This window comes from Condylura cristata, unplaced genomic scaffold (genome assembly GCF_000260355.1).
Source record: "Condylura cristata isolate star-nosed mole 26May11 unplaced genomic scaffold, ConCri1.0 scaffold00005, whole genome shotgun sequence".
Classification (NCBI taxonomy): Eukaryota; Metazoa; Chordata; class Mammalia; order Eulipotyphla; family Talpidae; genus Condylura; species Condylura cristata.
Genome location: NW_004567106.1, coordinates 65,135,151 through 65,150,572, shown reverse-complemented (window position 1 = coordinate 65,150,572; position 15,422 = coordinate 65,135,151). Strand labels below are relative to the sequence as shown.

The following is a 15,422-nucleotide window of genomic DNA, read 5'->3' as shown; positions in this document are numbered from 1 at the left end:
ACGCTCTAAGTGACCCCCCCCAGGCGCTGTGTCCTGGAGCAGGACCCCCCCCCACCCACCCCAGCAGAAGTTCTGTCCCTTGAGCCATGCGTGTTAATACCTCCAGAGGCAGGCAGTGAGGCAGAGTGTGAAGCGGGCCAGCTGCGGCGCCTGAGTCAGGAAAGGCCGCAGGCGGAAGCCAAGCAGCAGCAGGAAGTGTCTGGAAGCCAGATGTAGGCTGCTCCGTAGTGTTCACGGTACAGAACGCGCCCAGGGAAATGTGGGAGGGAAGGAGGCATCGGAGCTCTGTGACACTAACCCGGGACAGGAGAGAGAGAGCCAGTGTGAGCCCAGTGCTAACCACCGAGGCCGCTGCGCAGGTCCTCCCAGGCCGTCACGCCCGCCACGCCACAGCCAAGGGGCCCACGAGCCTGCTCCCTGCCTGACTCGTGAATTAGGTACACGATAAACTGCTCAGTGTGACAGTCTCCAGGTGATAATTTGCACCCAGGTGCTTTTATATTATAACCTGACTGAGAAACTCGAACCCGGCGGCTAGCGAGTGAGGCGAGGGTGGCCTTGCCGCTCCCCTCAGACGACAGCAGGGCAGATGCCGGTTCCTCACACACAGGTGGGTCTTGCGCTCAGCTCAGCTCCTGAAAGGAGGAGCAGCGTGAAGTAGACGGTGAACACCGGCGGGGCAGGAGATCACCCCCTTTTCTGTTTCTGTTTCTGCATCAGATAAATGGATTCAATGGTCTTTAAAATTCCTTCCTATTTTTGTCATCTATCTGCATGCTTTTTCCCAAAATGCAATTAACTGTATCATTTTGTGATAAATATAGTGTGTTCTAACCTAAAAACCTCTAGCCATGAAAAAAAATACACGAGACAGAGCTGTCAGAAATCCCACCAGCTAGACCCTCAGCGCTGTTAACATTTTAGAGATCCCTCATGCCATCGGGGTGTGTCTGTTGTTTTTCTTTTTAAATATAAAATCATACCACACATGCTCCTGTGAGAACTAAAGTTTTCCCTCCACATTATGGGCTACAGATTTGTCACATGCAGTAATAAGTTGTGTTTCAGCCTTTTTAGCTATTCTTTAATTTTTCCGTTCCGGAATTGGATGTAGGTGGAAGTTGAATATGATAATTCTGACCAGATCTGCTGAAATATTTTTAGTGAGAAGCAGCATCTTGAGAATTTTCTTTTTCTTTTTTTTTTTTTTTTGATAGAGAATAGCTCCTTAAAATCAACTCAGCAGTCGACCTGGTCCAGGCCCATCTCTCTGAGGATTTGGAAACTGAACTCCAGTCTCATTAATACTGGACTGAAAATGAGAGAGTCCAGAAAGCAAGTTGAATAAAAACTCTAGGAACTTTAACCTAGTGATTAAAAGTCAAGTCCCCACTGAAGTCCAATGGTAGTGTCTGCAGCTCTTGTTACTCCCCTTTAATCTCTACCTCACACCCGCTTGCAGGCCAGGGGGAGTGGGGACAGTTCATTCAAGCCCGCACCAGCCATGGTGATCTCTGAGATGGAAGCTGAGAAGTCTTTGATACTTTCTGTAAAACATACAAGTGGAGCTTTTCCCTTAGTTCAGTGGATGTACCTCTCCCCTTTCCCTGGAACTCAAGATCACTTCTAGATAGATAAAGCTATGCCAGAAAACAAAAACTAGAAGTTTCAGGGAGGGTTAAGAAATATCTCTAAGCCTTTGGACGAATGAAGCCCTCCCTTCTCCCACACGGGCCTTTCTCCAGCTTCATGTGCGTGTGTGTGTGTGTACAGATGCCCACAGAACCTTGCAGTTGGCTACAAGAAATCATATGCTCATTTAAAATGGCCATGGGTGGGCCCTCCCTGGTGGTGCAGCGGGTAAACGCAGCACTAAGAAGCTAAAGCCACTTCCGCATGAGTTCGATTCCCGCCTGCCCCGGAGGTGACCACATGGCGCGGCACACCTCTCCTGACCCGCCCGCTGCTCCCCTCAGCAGTGCACTCGTCGATCTGCCTGCTCTGCTCCCCGCTCTGTCTCTGGTGAATCGTCTCACCACCCCTGCACCTCTGGCCTATACCCCAGCTCTGTATGCACAAATAAACAAATCTTTAAAAAAAAAATAAAATGCCCATGTAGAGCCTTCCCTGGACGCACAAGGGGTTAAAAAGCAGCACTATGGTCAGCAGTGGTCAGCAGCCACTGCAGCATGAGTTCGATACCTGGCCAGGGAGTGACCCACATGGTGCAGCAGACCTCTCCTTACTCACCTGCTGCTCCCCTCAGCCATGTATTTCAGTACGTCTGCCTGTTCTGCTCCTCATTCTGTCTATGGTGAATCTTCTCACCTCCCACATCTCTGGCCTGTACCCCAGTTCTTGTAAATAAATAAATCATAAAAAAATTAAATGGCCATGTAGAACAGTTAATGACATAAAAAGTTTGATGTACTACTACATGAAAACATATATTCTGTAACAGCATATGAATAAATATAGTTGTTTTGATAAAAATAATGGTTTTCAAAAGACAAAGTAGTTGCTCAATGAAAGGTTAATGGTGGTTAGTCAGTTCAGTGGAGTAGTTGGTGAGTTTATTTTTTTCTTTATGCTTGTCTGCTTTCCTGAAGTTTTTAAAATCAGCATCAGTCACTATTACAGTTAGTGATCAGCTCGCTTTCGGAGAGATGGGATAGCCCTAAATGGGGAGAACTTTGTAAAGTTTTGGGGTTCCTTCTATTGCTTGTTTTCCATCCCTTCCCTGGTCTCTTTGCTTCCCAAAATCTGTGCCATAAAAGGAATCCTAAAGGAGACACTCAGATGCCTGTTTTCCCATTTATTCCTCCTCTGCCTTCCACAAAAACATGCAGTTTCCAGAACTCTTCTGGCCACAGTTTTTCCTGCTTAGACTCTGTGCCCTCTATCCAGAGATGGTCTTTTGAACTTCCCTTCCTCTAACCCTTCCTTGCTCAATCGAGAGATATTATCAGAGAATGGACTGAAGGTGGTTTGTGGGCTATAAAACAATGTGGAAAAACCCTTCCTTGGGAATGATCTCTGTTATTTTATCTGATCCCAAGTATTTGTGTCTCTTTCTCTCTCATCATTATCTACAGGGCCAGACACCTCAAGACAGAGCACAGCAGGCTGGGGACCCGGATCTAGCTGCTTACCTAGAAAGTCGCCTAAACTATAAGATCCTTGGCCATGAGGACCTGGAAACTGCTGTTTGACCCTGGTAGAAGGATAAAGAGAACCTGTGCAAGCATATCACCTGTGCCCTCCCGGCAAAGGGGCGGCCCCCTGGAAGAAGCTGCTGGAATCCATGTACCTGTCTCTCTCCTCCAGGAATCTATCTGAGACCATGCCACCAGTTTGTAAGGGCTACCCAGATGGACAAGAGGACAGGCTAGCCCGCTGAGGATGAAGCAGGATGGCTGGAGATGTGTGGAATATGAGTTCCACAAAATTTGATCCTTATTGCTTCCAGCAAGTAGCATGAACTTCTGTGTTCACCTGTATCATTTCTTTTAAAGATTCAAAGGATGTTCATGTCAATGGCACCACCCCCTCCTCCCTCTCTGCCTCTGTCCCTGCCCCGTACCGCACAATTCTAACGCGACTCCCCACCCACTCAGAACCACCACACGAGTCGCTTTTACATCCAGCCTTGGACAACCACAGGACTGTCTGAAGGCCTTTTAAAACCCTCTGGATGTCCTGCAGAAACAGACCTGTCACACCGCTTCCTTCCCTGCGTCCCCACCCACCAAGACCGCTCAGTGACGGTTTGCATGTGTAGGCCCTCCCGGCCCCCTTTGACCTGACAGGAACTGGGAAGTCCACGTGGGTAGCGTCCGCTTGTGTGCCGCCTCTCTGAGGTAGGGTGAGGTGGCCCGAGCCTGGTCTGTGCTCACGGGGACCTCAGAGAGGTCACCAGGGCTCAGCCCAGGTGGCCACGCGCCGTTGCTGGTCGCCCGGCAGGGCGGGCTCAGCTGGGGCTGTACGCACCACACTGCCCGTGTGTAGCCATCTTTGCCTTTGCTGCAGGAGAGATGAGCGAGAAAGGAAACCAAGGTCCGTGGCTATTTGGCCGAGCTGTTAAGTGCCGCTTCAGTCGCAGAGCAGGACCCCACGTGTGGGAACTGTGCTTACAGGAAACGGAGCGCTGTGACAGGGTTTACTTCCAACCTTTGAGTCATCGTAGAAAGCAGGCTAATCGACATGAAATAAAACAGCAAAAGCAAAAGTAGCAACATATGTCAAAATAACACAGTTGGGCAAGAAAACAATCTTGCTTGGCATTGAGATGTGGCACGGAGGCTAATAAGGATAGACTCTTGGGGGCGGGGTGAGAGGCGGCCCATTTCAGATTTTCCTTCTTAGTTTTGGTTTCCCTGACCCCAAGCCAGCCTTGTCTCCAGGACAAAGCCTTGTTTTATGAGTTCCACTGCCATTTTCCAGGATGCCTGGATCTTCCCGACTGATGCCTCGCCTTCTAATGGTCAGGTCCACGTTGGCATCTAACTGCACTGTGGCCCCGTTTTCATGGACGGGGTGGTTTAGTCTATTCTACTTCCCTGACTCTAGTTCTCCATGCAAAACACTGTGGGAGCCCAGCCAGAAATATCTGCCTGGCCCTGAAATTGCACTTTCTAACCCTGCCACAGATCTGATGGCCTCAAGGTACCTGTCTTGGGGACTCTGTGATATTAAAGTATCAATGGAAAAGGCATCTAGCTTTGGGTGAAAATGTCCGCTTGACTTGGGTGTACATCCGGAGTGAGAACAGGGGACCAAGGGTTTCTTTTCAGATGGTCATGGATGCCCGCTGAGCTGTCTTGCCTTCTGCTCTTGGACCCAGGCAGAGTCCCTCCCCCGGTTCCGTCTCTGCACATGAGCCTGAGCTGTCCTTTCTGTGCATTTCTCTTAAAGGTCCAGTGATGACACACCGCTCGCTTATTTGAGTCAAATTTTGATCAGAGATCACCATTCTGACAGCAGACCTGCTGTATTTCATGGGAACAGCCTCTCAGTGAATGGGTGCGAAGTCTCCACTTAGTCTTCGTCAAAATCAAAAGTTGAGCACGATGCCTGGTGGTGGGAGGTTGGTTTGGCTGTGAGAAATCGAGTTCCATCTGTCAGCCTTAGAAATGGAACCAGCTCTTGGGTTTTACAGTGAGGAAAGGAGGGACTCAGTAGATTGTTTCCAGAAGCTGGAAAAAATTATATTCCAGAAGAGTTTAATCACTGGGACTTCTGCCGGGAGTCTTTCAGTTGGTGGGACTGTCAAAGAGATGTTGTGATGACAGAAATATAATCCTTAAAACAGACTGGAATCTGGCTTTGGCTGGTGCCTTCCATTCCTAGATGGAGCCAAGCGTTTGGACACGTCGTCCATCCCCCCTCTGCCATTGCTGGGGTGAAGGATTTTTTTTTTTTTAAACCAACGACCATCTCATATTTCCTGAGATGCTTCAAAGCAGCCCAGAGAAAATTTAGGAGTAGGTGGCTATGGGCCAATTCAAATAGCTCCAATTGAAGTCACAAGTAAATCCCTGGTATGAAAATAGATGAGGTACTGACGACTGGAGGCGTCCTGTTACATTTGAAAATCATTCCAGGAAAGAAAAAATAAAAAAGCATTAGAGTCAGCCCAACATTATTGATGGGGAGCAATATTTGACCAAGGCAAATCTCTCTTGGAAAAAGCAAACAACCCCAGGACTCGAGCTTTCCAAAAATGAACATCAAAAATGAGCAAAACCGTTACATGTTTAATGGCTTCAACATTCAATCTACCTCCTGTAGCACGTTTCTTTTTTTAAATTTATCACGGCAGGTGACAGTCTGGGCTTTCAAAAGAGCACAGGCCAGAGGCTCCAGGAGTCCCCCACAAGGCTGAGGTAGAAGTTGTCCTCTTTAATGGGCCACCAGGAAGGACAGGAACAAATGGTCCGGTCCTGCTCCGGAAACTCGCCTCACTTTCATTTAAAAAACATAAAACTGCATCCCCATAGAAATGGCATTTTCTGCAAAACCTACTGAAACAGAACTGCAGAGAGTAGCTGCTTCTGCTCACCTTCTTCTGTGTGTGACTCCGCCGTGCCTTTGTGCGCTGGTCCCTTTTCTCTGAGGTCCCACTTTTAGATCAGGCTGGTAGAAGTTGAGCTTTATGAAAAGTTACGAACAGACAACAGAATGTCACCTTAATGGTAGTCAGTTTTGAAGCCTGACATTTCAGGGTCACAGTTAATGAAGTGGAAACCAGCAAAGCTGTGCTTTATCTCATTTGAGGACTTGATCAAGAACAGAAGTCAAGAAGGAAATAAATAGCACAGGTGGGAATTTCACTTGGAGGGTTCTGGTTTTCCCTGCAGAGGCACTAACCCGAAACCAGTGTGATTGCTGAGATAGAATGCAGCTGGCAATGACACATGAAATTAGTGACGATCGATGGAAAATGTCCCAGCCGCTGGCTCCTCTTTCCTTATGGCTGGCGTTTTCGATGCTCAGGCAGGTCTGTTTGTGTTGAGAGAGACGCGACAGGTAGTTTCATTTTCATTTAGACCTGGTCATAGTTTCTTTGCCTAAAGGACTTTTTTTTTTTATATAAAGATTTATTTATTTATTCGTACAGAACTGGGGTACAGGCCAGAGATGCGGAGGGTGAGAGGATTCACCAGGGACAGAGTGGGGTGCAGAACAGGCAGATCGACGAAGTACACTGCTGAGGGGAGCAGCGGGCGGGTCAGGAGAGGTCTGCCACGCCATGTGGATCTCCTCCGGGGCAGGCGGGAATCGAACTCATGCGGCAGCGGCCCCAGACTCTCAATGCTGTGCTTCAACCCGCTGCGCCACCAGGGAGGGCCCACCTAAAGGACTTTTGAGGTTTACTTACCACACTCCTTATAGCATGCAGGCCTTAGAACAGGTGGGACAGCAGCTTCATTTTTGTACGGATCAATTTTTTATTTTTCATATTTAGAGTTTTCAATCCTAAAAGTAGAACATGTCTCTTATAGAAAGTTCTGGCACCACAATGAAGTATCACACACAGAAGCAGGGTGGGCTGTGCTGGTGCAGTGTCTGTGGTCACACTCCCCAGAGAAGATTGTGTTAGCACCGTCCACACTGCTGCTATACATTATGTCAGCACACTCCGTATACACAAGCCCTCCATGTATGTATTTATCTCCATACATACATGTGTACATAGACTACATATACATCTATTGCCTAGGTTTCAACAAGAGACAACATCTTAGAAGCATGCTCACCATCTGTATATGGATAGTAACACCCACAGGCGAAGATGAGCAGCAGAGAATGTTCATGGATTCTCCATGGTTAATGCTGTAACTTGGCTCAGTTCTCTTACTACCACTCTTTAAATGCATATGGCGTCAGCTCTGGCCTGTGCCGTAAAATCACGTCCAAGAACTCTTGTGATTGTCGCCTTCCACAAAGCAGAATCCTGCCTGAGCCCTGAGACTTGTTTCTGCTATTTTTGAATCTCAAGTGGAGAGTTTCTTCTATGATGCGTATGCCACTTTACAAAGCTGAGTTTATAGGCTGAACGAGCAGGAGGTTGCCTAATGATATTCCATTTAGGTAAGCTCCTGCCAGGAAGGTGTAGTGACTTGGATATGGGCTACTGAGGACTGAGTGGGCTGGCTTCCTGCCAGTTGAACTAACTAATGAAATCAATGAGAGCAGCTGGATACTTTATTCAGTTGTGCTATTTAAAAATAAGAATAGATTATTGTGAAAATGGCTCATCATAGCCATCAAATAAAACAACTAACATCGCCCTGCTCAAATGGATTTTTTTTTCATTTTCAGGAAAAAAATCTATTAGCTTTCTGATTAATCCTTAACACTTACTTAGTACAGAATAGCTTCTGCCCCAGGTCTTAATAGAACTATTTCTGCATCTGTCAACTTTTTCATTCTCTGACTTCTATATTCAGCTGATTTTCAGTGCTGGCTGTCTTTTTCCTACCAAGATGTCCCAGTTGACACTCTGTGTCCTCATCGTTATTCATCCCTCACCCCTCCAATTTTCTGACCTTGGCAAAAGTCCTGCTCTTGGACCTCCTGCCGCCTTCAATCAGTTTGTCATACAGCTGCCAAAATCCCCAAGACTCTATGTTCGGATGGATCAAAATGAAATTTCTCTCCAGCACAAGTATTCATTGTGCCCAATTATAAATAGGTGTCTGCTGGTCTTGGTTATTTTGTAGAGTTACAAGCCTTCTTCTGCGAAGTCACCTACCAGATAAGTTTAGACTTTGTTTTTCTAAGAAATTTTCTAAGACCTTACTAAATTTTGGACTGAGTCACATCTTGAGAACTCACTTGTTGACTTCTGTGTTCCATGTTATAATCAGTGTGTGTCTTTCCCCCACCCCAACCCCCGTCCACACACCCTTGGTGGGGAAGAATAACTGGATTGTAAATGAGAAGCCTTAATATGGGAGCTAAGCTGGGCATCATGCTTTTGATGACCCACTCCCCCAGGACACCAAGAGTCACTGTACTGATCCCCAAAAAGAAAGCAAAAACATTTCCTAGGCTGTTTCAGCGCTGCATTTTAAAGCGGAGATTTGAATATTGGCTACCATCCTCCAGTGGCTATATTCCAGAGTCTGTTTCTGTATGTATTCAGTCATTATGCATGCAGGGCTGTGTTCATGAATCAGTCATACGTTTATGTATTTAACCACCTGTTTAAAAAATATATCTCTTGCTCTGCTGAAGACACCATACTTAGGATATAAGCATGAATGCCATAAGACATAACCTCTTGATATGGAAGAAAAGACAAATTCTATGTGTTAAGTTCTGGGCAGAAGAACCCTGTGAGACTAGAGGACTTGTACCAGGGGTGTAAGTTAGTACACATTTCCCAGTCACTCTATGAAACATGAAATGGGCATATGAATAAGATGAAGAATTAGTATTTTTATTTTCCTTGTCTATTCATATTTGAAACTAAGATTTTAAGACTTAGGAACACTATTAAAATGAGAGCTAAAATTCTTTTACTTATTTCGCAAGGACAGAACTAGAAACAATATGCAACATTTGTAGTGGGTTTTGAGTAAATATAAATGGGGAGTCTGTCTATTGTTCAAGAATGGAATGGATAATGAATTTGTGAACTTTGAGCCCTTGGGAATCTTTGAACAGGCATCACACGATTACCTTAGAGATGATGTTCCCATTTGAGGTGTGTGTTCTGACAGGCTGGGCTTAGATCCTGTGCGTTGCAGACTTTTTCTTTTAAAATGACTTTGTGGAAAGCAGGATTACATTGAAAATTTTATGAAAATCTTGGCTTTTAATCTTTAAAACATCACTACATCATGAGAGCCTTTAAGATCTTGGAGGGAATGACCTTTTGTTATCACTTAAAACACTGGAAAATCAACTTTGCATGAATCTAAAAGCCAGTGAAATGAAAACATACTAAAAGCTATAACTTTAAACCATGTCTGGAAGCATTATGGATTTTTATGAGTATTCTTAGGCTCTCATATAAAGTCCTATTAAAAAATCTATTTTGCTATCCATCCAATATAAAAAGTGCTGTGACTTGATATTCTTAGAATTAAATGTAATCTAATATAGCCATAGAAAAAAGGCTGCCTAAAAGATGGTTGGGAGCCAAGTCAATGTGTGTGAAAGGCAGTCGTGGAAAGCACTCTCACCACATGGTAATTGCTGGGGAGAGTTACCCAATGGAAAGAAGAAAGCCATGGCTTTGGCTCGCCACCCATCTTTCCCCAAGCTTCAACATTTGGTGCCAAATGGTATCTGAAAAAAGACCAAATGGTATCTGAAATAAGAGGGGACAGCTGAAACTGTCATGATTCTTAATCCTTAAGGGAAAGATAGTTTTTGATGGAAAATAGCTTAGAAATCTCAAACCTATACTGTGTATTCAGTATTTCTTCTTTTTTTAATTAGTACTTTTGTATTTGGATACATTTTGACACTTCGAAGCTGCCCTACCACAGTAGCAGTGTGGGTAATGCAGATGATACACTTTAGATAAAAACATGGAGTTTCTGAGCAGTGACTTCAGCTTACACAGATTTGTGTAGTAAATGGTCAAACTGTAACCAGAACTAAAGTCTTTAGAAATTACAGACTGACATGTCTGAAGTAGAGATTTTCCAAGTTAATAAATTCCGCTATTGCCTTCTTTCCCAATGATGATTCAAATTGTCATAACTCAGAAGGTGCCTCCTTGGAAAAATATTTCCCTAAGATCCCATAGCAAGAGTTGGTTATGAGAATGAGAGAATATGAAGTGAAGAGTCAAGAACTTTTGCTCTGAAATAGAGATTTACCATCTTGGATATATTTCAAGGAGAGAAAAAGCAAATATTTTGGTACCAGAGTGGGTGTAGAGAGAAGAAGTTGAAATGAGGGGGAGGGAGGTAACATTCTGGCTGGTGATTCTCTGCAGTTAAAGTCAGTATTGTCTTTTCTCCTTGGAAGTTAATCCTGGAATATTTTAGAATACTGCAGCTAACAGTGTTGAGATCACTCCATTGCTCTGAGTTTATGGGTAGGGATGCAAAACTAAGTCTGTCATCAAAGTCACTTGCCCAAGCTCTAGTACACCTACCAGTAATTACACTGCCCTTGAAATGGAAAGAGCAAAAAAAATCTGGAATCTTCATTAATGCCAAATCTCCGTTTTTACAAGTCATCTATATGGACAGGTGACAATGTAGAAGAGGGATGTTTGATCTGAAAAGAAGACAAAATCAGTTTAGGAATAGAAATTTTAGAAGGAAGCTATTAAGTTGATCTCCAAGATTCATGGTCTGGAGGACAAACAGTTTGAAACATATCAGTAGGACAGAGGAGATCAGGAACAGACATGAAAAGAGGTGATTGATGACTTAAATGAGGATTTAATTTTTCCTAAACATATCAAGGAAAAATAGATTGAATTTTCTTTAAAAATATAGAAAGTTAGTGCTGCTAGTGTTTCTTCTAATCTGTAAATGAAAATAATGAACAAGCAATTCAGGGATCATGTAGAAGCAATTTCTTAATTATGAGTGAGCTTATAATACTCAAGTATTTCTGTGGTGTTTTCCGGGTTTAGATTTCTGTGATATTTAAACTGGGGCATAAGTTAGTCAGTTACCTCTCTCCTCCTATACAGAAAACAATGAAAGCTTTTTTTTTTTTTTTTGTGAAAACTCAAGTGATTGCAAATATATCCCAGAGCTTCAAGAAGTATTTCATGACCCAGAAGTGTTTGCGTGCACACACACACACACACACCCATACACATTTTCTGTTGCTACCCAATTCCAAAATTTCTTGAATAACATATCTTTCTACTATGGCAGAATACTCACAAATTCAGAAACTGAAGTGGAGATTAAGGCCATAATACTCACTTTCCTACTTTCTACACATTTGATATTGTGGTTGTGTAGTTGGAACTGGGATTTGAAGGGACAGGATTTCTCTATTTTCTGTAATAAAGAGACATGAAAGCAATGTCTGTTACTGGTCATCATTAAATGAGGACTAGCCCAGTGGCTCTGTGTTGTTGCGTATATCTGGACTAGTTTTAATCTCTCACTTTCCCTTCTGTATTCAAAGGCCTGTGCTCCTAGTTCTCCAGTTGTCTATGTGGGGTTGGAATTCACTCTTGAGACAAGTCTTAGGACATGGACTTGTAATTGGAGTCTTGCTCAGAAAATGACTCTCACCCAACCATCTCCCTCAACCCCCTGACTTGGGAAGAAAATGGAAGAGCCGAGCTACTGGGGGGGGGAAATGATTCTCAAGCATAGAATAATATGACTCTCGTCTAAATTGCTGTAACAACCCCCAAATATATAACTTAGCAAACTTTTATCCTCATTCAAAGCAAATTCAAAAAGCCTAGGAAAAGATTGAACTTATTCAGAGTGGCTTTAAGTAGTATCCGTTGTGAAATTTTTAATTTCTGCAATTTAGAATTAGGTTATTGTGGAACGTGGGGGAAATGGTTCTGCTGGTAGAACTTTCTATAAAGCTTACCAAAGAACTGGGTTGTTTTTTGAAGGTGTTTCTCCCATGGCTCATGGCTGGTCAGACTTGTCCATAGCCTTGGGCTGGTTTATGATAAAACTTGAGTAAAATCAGGACAATTTAGGAAGTTGTGCGCAAATCTAAATATTTTCAATCCTTGTAAATTCTGAGGCTGAAGACCTTCACACTTTGGGGTTTATGTATAACCTTTTCTTTTAAAAAAAAAAAGAGGAGATGTTTATACATTGTCTTTAGTTGTAAAATTAAACAGATGATAGCCATAAATGGGTGTCCTCTTTTTTTTTTTTTTAATATATGGGTAATTCTCTCAAATATTTTGGTGAGATTTATCATGTTTACGGGATATTTTGGCTTTCATATTTATGACCTGTTTTAGTGAAACTAAATGGTTCCTGGCCTTTTGGGTTTTATGAATAATCACATTTTCAGCTGGCTGCTACCCTTCCCCAGGGTTGGACCAAGGTTCTCAGCACAAGCACAGTTCCCAGGGCAACCAGAATCGACACTGATGTTTACTGACATCTGATTGAGAGCTGGGAAATCTAGGGGTTCTTACCATCCCAGGGAATGAGATTTGGATGCTTTGTAGACAAAATATTCTAGCACAATAGAATATTTTGCAGAACACATCTTTGAAACGTTAGGGTCCAAATTAGTCTCAATAAAAATTAGCCATGTTGGCTTCTTTTAGTGTGTGTGTTTTTTAATTACTTGGGTTAAATGGGCAACCCTCAATCTGGATGTCATATAGGTCAAAGTTGATTCAAAATACAGCAAGACGTTTCTGTAAACTAGGAATAGAAGACACGCCAGCTCCATAAGAATGAATGTATTTCATTTGTAATTTGATTCCTGAGTGAGAAAGATCCCTGGGAATCCAAAACACCTTGGCTGTGGCTCACCACTTGCCAAGGCAGCATCTGTCTGGGGAGCTCTATTCACACTTACAGGGCTCGCCCATGATTTCTGGTTCGGCCCTATGACAGCTCAGAGCCATGCTTTTGCAAAGCTGCCAGCTGGCAGGTGGAATGAAGAAAAACTAACTGTGGCTGTAGGATGATGAAGTTTTATTTCCAGGTCAAGTGGGATCCAGATAATATGAAATGGCGGGAGGGTGGGAGGGAAGGGTGGGGCGGGGAAGGGAAGACGAGTTTTTTGTAACAAAGTCATAAAGTATTTTTCCCTAATTTTCTTGCATTTCCTATTTATATAAAGTATCTTGATCACTGTGTTGCTCTACAGAGATTTTAAATGGAATTAATTTGAGAGATTGAATTAATCTCTGAAAAAGAAATTGACTAGTTACAGCTACTTTTTGGACACTTTTCTGTATTGTGAATTGTGTGGAAATGTACAGAATAAAAATTAAGAAATATAATTAGTTTCTTCTGTGGCTGCCTTTTAGATGCGGTCGGTGTGGATGCTGTGTGCACAGCAGTTAAATTACATTTTTAAAATCAGAAGGAAACAAGACTGTTGGTCAGGGCAGGCAGAAACTAAAAGGATTACAGAGAAGTTTGGGGTGTTTTCCCATTTTAAAATAACTCACCTCCTGAGCATTTAACTTTAGGATCAAAAGGCAAAATGGCCTAAAATAATACTTGCAAGAAAAAAATGTTTTCTCAAAACAGACCTTCATACAACGAATGATTTTTCATGGATAATAGCTAGCTAAGTCAAGTCTTAATGAGATTTTTCCCTTGTTTCTAGGATCAGGATTTAAAAATCAGTGACTCACTGCTATCCTCACAAATCATCCAGAAATTCTTATTTGGGCTTCTTTAGTGATTCTATTACAGAATTGGATTGAGGATATCATGTATGCAATAAATTACTGCATGCAGAAAATCTCCCGATTGCAAGTCCTTCAACAAGTGGAGAAAAAAATGCAAAAATGTGTGTGAAAACATACATACAAGTATGTACATTTGCATATGTGTACACATGTATATATAAGGACACATATGTACAAACCAAATGCAAAAACTCAGCTGTTTCGTTCCACTGAATTCCCCCATAACCACCCCCAGCGCCCCAACACTTATCAAAAGGCTGCAGAAAATGATGGCGTGAAGAAATTTCATCTTTAAGTGCCGGAGAAATAGTAGGATTCAAACTTTGAACCAGTTTATTTTATTTCATGTAACTTAGACTTGTAAAGACAGAAAACTCTATTTAGCAGAATGAGGTCATATTCACAGGCATTCCCAAGGAAAAAAATCCCCAAGCGGGGTTTTGGGGCCAGCAGCGTCAGCACCATCATCTGGGAAGTTATGAAAAATTCAAAATCCCTAATTCTATCCAGGCTCTACTGAATCGGGGGTTGGGATTCAGCACCGTGTATGATTCTGACGAACATTTGAAACCATGGCCTTAAAAGTTATGCTAGTGGGATGAACTGTATTGAAAAATAGTCTGCCAGAAAACAAATGCATGTTTCATAGTACTGCACATATTGATGATGAGGAATCGAAGGGATAAAGGAGTAAGAGAAAGCCCGCGAATGAAACTTGAGTTACTCTTCTTTGATTTTAGGCAACATCTGTGAGTCCACTTTGTTGCTGGCCTTTTTCTTCCCTAGTTGATCTTTTCGGTGGGTCTTTATTTACACTTCTAGATCTTCTCAGCCCACAGCTTCTGTTTCTTCACAAAACACGACAATCGCCTGTCTCCTCTCTTCAGTTGCTTTCTCTGCCCTCCCACCCCACTGCGTCACAGAGGTGACCTCTGGGATGGCTTTGTGTGAGTCTCGGTACTTCTTGCCCTTCTCATCTTCTGTGACCTGTGGTCCCCGTCACAGATGCAAAGTTTCACATAGAACTTAGACTCTTGATGAAAGTACATTGCATGTTGTATGTATCATAAAAGTACCATGTGTTGTCAATTATTTTTTATGCTGAGTTGAAAGCCAAGAACATGGCGTTTTATTGGCGTGGCACGTTAACGTTGCAGACCACAGAGGGAACCCGTGGCTACAAAGATACTGTTTTCGAAACCTCCCTAGACCCAGAACCACTGCCAATGGGAGGATTGTTTCTGCTTTCAGTTTCAATCATTTTTCTTTTCCTACATTATTTTGGATGGTTCTGCTTCCTGTTTCATTTATTGGTTTTTATGAGTCTCTTTCTCTTGGTGGTGTTAGTTATGTTTCTTTGTTCTTGTTGAAAGATATAAGATATACAGTTCTTTTTCTTTCCCAAGATGCCACTGGTATCTCTAGCTCTCAAATGATTGTTGGAATCTATTCCACAGCCCCTCTTCAGTGCATTCCTCTCAGCATCCACTAGCTTCCTCTTCCATGTTGGTGAACTGTTTCCTAGGTGTGCTATGCCGATACCACTTCAGGGCCTCCTTCTCTAGGTTCTGCC

The 15,422-nt window shown here is 43.1% G+C and overlaps 1 protein-coding gene across 4 annotated transcripts in view; it reads left to right on the top strand.

Annotated features, from left to right (window-relative positions):
- The window catches only part of DGKI (diacylglycerol kinase, iota), a 276,637-nt gene extending 270,011 nt beyond the window's left edge, over positions 1-6,626 (top strand). For all 4 annotated transcript variants that reach the window (XM_012720852.1, XM_012720854.1, XM_012720853.1 and 1 more), the window contains one exon: positions 3,096-6,626. In XM_012720852.1, coding sequence (XP_012576306.1) covers positions 3,096-3,212 — 117 coding nt within the window. In that variant the 3' untranslated portion in view covers positions 3,213-6,626. The remainder of the gene's footprint in view (positions 1-3,095) is intronic.
- The last annotated feature ends 8,796 nt before the right edge of the window (positions 6,627-15,422 follow it).